General features: G+C 42.8%; 1 protein-coding gene across 1 annotated transcript in view; it reads left to right on the forward strand.

The window, feature by feature from the left end:
* Thap1 (THAP domain containing 1) overlaps positions 1-4,253 on the forward strand; it is a 6,011-nt gene extending 1,758 nt beyond the window's left edge. The window contains exons 2-3 of the mRNA XM_005362471.2: positions 941-1,136; positions 2,540-4,253. Of these exons, the coding sequence (XP_005362528.1) occupies positions 941-1,136; positions 2,540-2,908 (565 nt within the window). The 3' untranslated portion in view covers positions 2,909-4,253. The remainder of the gene's footprint in view (positions 1-940; positions 1,137-2,539) is intronic.
* The last annotated feature ends 1,661 nt before the right edge of the window (positions 4,254-5,914 follow it).

Genomic DNA, 5,914 nt, shown 5'->3' on the forward strand with positions numbered 1-5,914 from the left:
AAAAAAAATGTTTAGCAGAAAGAAAGTGAGATTCGTGTGCTGATGTTTTCCCTCTGGGAAGAGGATAGAATATTTCCTAATACTGCTTCTTGGTTGACTGGAATTTCTGAAATATCACACATCTTCAAACTGTAGGACTAGATGAGGAAATCAGGAAATGGTGACAGGAATATGCATTCAGCTTGTCACCTCCCTTCCCTGTGCTTCTGTTAGGATGGCAGGGGGAACTCTTAAGATACAATTAAAAGATGACACACATCAAAAATATCATTTCAGCGGCTGGATGTTGAAAAATAAAACAAAAGAAGGGTCAACACACCTCGTACCCATTGTCTAACAGAGCAATCAATGGCAAAGGTCTCAGCAGCCCTGGAAGAATTGTGCTCTTAGGCTGGGAGACTCGAGACTAAGATTTCTAAGTAGTCCAACTGCTTTGTACTCCTTTCTAGCTTGTGTGCACTGGCAGTGCAGGAAGCTGCTGTGCAAGAAACAAGCCCTGACATGAAGATTGGTTAGGTCTGCATGAAAGAAGGGTAGTCAGGGTCTGCCATACCTATGTGGCGGAGTAATCACGAGGCATAAAGGCACCAAGTCGTTTGACGTGGGAAAGCGTGATGACAGTAAACATTACCTAGGCCGAGTTAAGTGATAAAATGTTTCCTTTATTTCTTAATCATTTGCCTGTAATTCAGACAGTCAGGATTAATATTTTGGGGCTGATTCAGGAAGAGCTAGAAGTCTGTCTCGGAACACAGACTTGTGTGCAACTGTAGTGCACACTGGCTGTTTGCTTGGCCTGCTGGTGTCTCATTGTGAAAAGGTCAGCCCTAATCAGCGAGCTAAGTAACTGGAGCAGGCTTCAGTCAGATCCTCCCGAGTGTGGTCGCAGCAGGAGAGGAGCAGGTGATTCCATTTATTAAAGCCAGCCGTGTCTCCTCAGGTTCCCTCTGACCCGGCCAAGTCTCTGCAAACAGTGGGAGGCAGCCGTCAGAAGGAAGAACTTCAAGCCCACAAAGTACAGCAGTATCTGTTCGGAGCACTTCACCCCGGACTGCTTTAAGAGAGAGTGCAACAACAAGCTGCTGAAGGAGAATGCTGTCCCCACGATATTCCTCTGTGTTGAGCCACATGACAAGGTAACCCGGGCTTTCAACATGGGGTCATTTTGTTTTCTTCCCTCCTCTCTTCTCCTCTCCTCACATCCCTTGTGGGAGGCAGGCGCTTAAATAGCCCAGGCTGGCTTTGAGCTTTGTGTAGCTGAGGCTGCGTTGGAACTCCCTGTCTTCCTACCTCTGCTTTCCAAATCACCATAAAGTTTATGACGCTAACGTGTTCATGGTGAAAATTTTGTAGAAATCAGGGAAGGGTTAAGAAAACAAGCGTATCTGAAACCCATCATTGGACAGCAACCACTGTTGGGGCTCAGTGGCCAAGAGTTACTCTCCAGAGGACTTGAGTTCAAGTCCCAGCATCCACATCACAGGTGGCTCACAATTCCTAGAATGCCAGCTCCAGGGGATTCAATGACACACACACACACACACACACACTCACACATACACATGTGATTAAAAAAATCTTTTTAAAGAAAAAAAAAACCCACATGTTACAATAATAAACTTTTTAAAAACATAGAATTTTATGTATTAAATATTGCACACTGAAGAACTCAGTCAAGTTTTGTAAGTTAAAAATAGTTCAGTGTAGGCCGGGCGGTGGTGGCGCACGCCTTTAATCCCAGCACTTGGGAGGCAGAGGCAGGCGGATCTCTGTGAGTTCGAGACCAGCCTGGTCTACAAGAGCTAGTTCCAGGACAGGCTCCAAAACCACAGAGAAACCCTGTCTTGAAAAACCAAAAGAAAAAAAAAAAAAAAGTTCAGTGTACATGTTGATAAGTTTTGTTTTTCATTATTGATGACATTTCTTTTGCTAATATCTAACTAAATCACTTTGTCTGTTTGACTAATCCCACTTTAACTTCAAACAGAGAAGTTGAATGAGCACTGAAAAGGCCCCATGGTGGCACACACTGGCAATCTGAGCACCAGGGAGAACAAACCAAGATAACTGCCACAAGTTTGGAGCTAGCTTGGTATAAATTTAGTAAGTTCCAGGCCAGCCTGGATTGTACAGTAAGGAAGCCCCAAACAAACAACCCACCCTAAACTGGTGCCAGGTAGGGTTACACATTACCTGTTATCCTGGAACTTGGGCGGCCAAGGCAGTAGGGGCTCAAGTGTGAGGCAGCCTAGGCTACACAGCAGACCCTGTTCTAAAAATTTCCCAAACAAGCCAAAGCCTAATGTTGAAACTTTCATCCTGGAAGACATGTTTTTAGTGGTAAAAAGCTTTGCCTTGAGGCCCTGGCACCCAGGAATCCATGCCAGTACAGTGAAAACCACCCCCAAGATAATCTGCTTTCTCATTTTGGAATTTTCTGTACCACGGAGTGACAAAGTCTAATGTTAAAACTCTGCAGATATTTTGAGGCCATTATTTAGTAACTAAACTCACATCTGCTTGTATATTGCTATTCTAGAAGGAAGATCTGGACCCCCAAGAACAGCTTCCCTCTCCTCCTTCACCCCCCACCTCCCAGGTCGATGCTGCTATTGGGCTGCTGATGCCTCCTCTCCAGACCCCCGATAATCTCTCGGTTTTCTGTGACCACAATTACACCGTGGAGGATACGATGCACCAGAGGAAGAGGATTCAGCAGCTGGAGCAGCAGGTTGAAAAGCTCAGGAAGAAACTCAAGACTGCTCAGCAGCGGTGCCGAAGGCAGGAGAGACAGCTGGAAAAGCTAAAGGAAGTCGTGCACTTCCAGAGAGAGAAAGATGACGCGTCAGAAAGGGGCTACGTGATTCTCCCACACGACTACTTTGAAATTGTTGAAGTACCAGCATGAAAAGATGAGATGTATTAGTGGGACAAGACCACGTGCTCCCTTTTAGCCTACTTACAGGAGTTCATTTGAAAAAATAGCACTTGATTACTTGTTTAAAAAAATCAGAATATTTTTTTAAAATAAATTAGTTATATACTGTAAAATTGTAAATTTTTTTGTTTGTAATTTCAGAGTTTTTACATTTTAACAAAATATTTAAAAAAAATTCTTAGACCACCAATATAATGTTGTATATTGGTTTCAAGATGGTGGATTGTTTTTCATTTGAGTATTTATAGAAATAATGTACAAATGAAAAGTAGAGAGGATAATGGTGCAGTGAAGATGATTTAAGTTTAAAAGTTAAAATTAATGTCCTTTATTGAGAGAACTTATTCTAATTTAAATCAGAAGCATAAGAGATCATAGGACAGCCACTCAGAATATAGAGATGTACATACACATTTGTATTTATAGTCAGAGCTTCATTTATTTTTCTCAATCACTTGTCAAAATAAACTGTCAAGTCAACATTTGAGGAAAACAATATTTTGCTGTCTTTAGAAGAGAAAAGTCATTCCATATTTAATTAATAACTTCATAAAGTAGATTTTTAAAAAAGTGGATCCTTTTCTTCTATAGCTTTATAAAATTGGAAGTGTGTCTTGGGGAGTGAAGGCCCCAAAGTGAAGTATTGGTTACCAGCAAGTGAAACTTGGGCCAGCGAGGTGGTCTCTGGGTGAAGGTGCTTGTCATGCAAGCCTGGCCACTGGGCAGCCCAGTGTGACCCCTGGGACCCATGTAAAGGTGGAAGGAGAGCGCCAGCTCCACAGGTTGTCTTCAGACCTCTGTACCGTGGCGTCTCCACACTTTCAGAACATAAACTCGGGACCTGGTTCCTGATACGTTCTCATTATTCCCTAGCTAAAGGCATCTTTGTTCTAGAGCTGTAGTTCATCTGCATTCAAACCTCTGACATTGTTTTAGTGGAGTTTGGTTTGTATCAGAATATGGTAATTTTCCCCTTAACTGTTTGATTTTGGTCAAGACATTGCATAAAAGTGATTTTTTTCCATTAAATTAGAAATTATATCTAATTTACTTCAAGTGGCTTATGTTTAACAGTAACGTGCTGTGTTTATGACCTCAAGTGTTGAGAATTAACTCTTGCAGTTTCTGTTCCCTCTGTGGATTGTGTTCTGCCTCTGTGAGAAAGCTTACGTACGTTTGAAATGACAATACGTTCTAAGTAGAAAAATGCAGAAGAATTCTCTAGGTTTAGGAGAACCGTATTTTATATTTCAGAGCACACTGTAGTTGGCGAGCAGACCTTTGAAGACAGTATTAAAGATATGCTATTCGAGTATCTCTTGTGCATCTGCTTATTTCTGACTTCCTGCCATGCTGAGCAAAGGTAGCACTTTTAATTCATGGAAATCTGATAGTTTTATGAACGTCTCTTTTTTTGGTGCTGAAGATTTAACACGTCCTTGAGCAAGCCAAGCATACACCCTACCTCCAAGCTATCCCAATCTCTCCATTCTCTATCATTATTATTAGGTTTTTTTTTTTTTTTTGGTTTTTCGAGACAGGGTTTCTCTGTGGCTTTGGAGCCTTATTATTAGTTTTTTTGAGACAGGGTCTCAATAGGTAGCTATGCCTATCCTGGAACTCATTATGTAGACCAGGCTGGCCTTGAATTTATGGAGAGCAAGCTGCCTCTGTTTCCCTAGTTCTGGGATTTAAGGCACGTGGCAGTCCACAGCCTGCTGTAACTCTGGCTTTCTGGTGGTCTCATGTTCTCTTCTGGCCTCACTGCGCAAACCAGCAGACATCTGCCTCCCTCTGCCTCTGCCTCCCAAGTGCTGGGATTAGAGGCATTCTCATTATGCCACCGTGTCTGTCCCAAGCCCTTTCGTTTTTCTGTTTTTGAGACACAGTTTGGCTTTGTATCTCTGGCTGCCTTTGAATTATGTACCCCTGGCTGTCAACTCATAGCAATCCTGTCTCAATTTCCCAAATGCTGGGGTCACAGGTGTATATCACTATGCTCTGTGTGGATCAGTAGTTTAAAGGTGCAAAATGACTGGATTTATATAGCATATGAACTCTGTTTAGAATCAACTGAGGAATGGGATGTCTTCACTCATGGAATTCAACTTTGTGGCAGACAAGAGCAACAACTGTTAGGACAAAGAAATAGAAGCTAAATTTGAGAGACTGCTGCCCAGGAACATAGATCTCTCCAAATACCATGTAACAGCGAGGTAGCAGTTTGCATGAACTTTGTAGCGACAGAACAAAGAGAGTGAAAGAAAATGGGCCCCCAAAGGGGGCGCACTAATAGGAGGTATGCTCTTGTTGAAGTGTGTCACCGTGGGGGTGGGCTTTCAGGTCTGCTCAAGAGTGTCAGGTGACTTCTCATTGCCTGCAAGCTGTACCACTTGGAGCCGCAAAACAATCCCACACCAGTTAAGAATTATGGATTATAAAAAAGGTTATTTATTTGAGGGGAAAAACTTACAGATCACTGTCCCAAACAACAGTCCTCTCCTTGCAAACAGGAAACAGAGTCTAGCTAAGCCAGAATGGGAGCCGGAAGCAAGAGAGAGCGCACACGGTTCCCGCTGCTTTTTAAAGTATAAGAGACCACGGCCCAGTGGGCTGGTATCTTAAAGGCTATTGGCTGAAGGAGCAGAATGTGCTCCCACAGCAACCACTCTCCGACCCAGCACCATGTCTGCCTGCTCCCCACTATGGTGATAATGGACTGGACCTCTAAACTGTAAGTGAGCACCCCAATGCTTTGCTTTTAAAAAATATGTATTTATGTATTAATTGTATATTCAGAGTTCTGCCTGCATGTGTGCCTGAAGGCCAGAAGAGGGCGCCAGATCTCATTACAGATGGTTGTGAGCCACCATGTGGGAGTTGAACAGACAGTGCTCATAACCACTGAGCAATCCCTCCAGCCCATGAATGTTTTTTTTTTTGTTTTGTTTTGTTGTTTGTTTTTTTTAAATAAGA

This window comes from Microtus ochrogaster, linkage group LG7_11 (genome assembly GCF_000317375.1).
Source record: "Microtus ochrogaster isolate Prairie Vole_2 linkage group LG7_11, MicOch1.0, whole genome shotgun sequence".
Classification (NCBI taxonomy): domain Eukaryota; kingdom Metazoa; phylum Chordata; class Mammalia; order Rodentia; family Cricetidae; genus Microtus; species Microtus ochrogaster.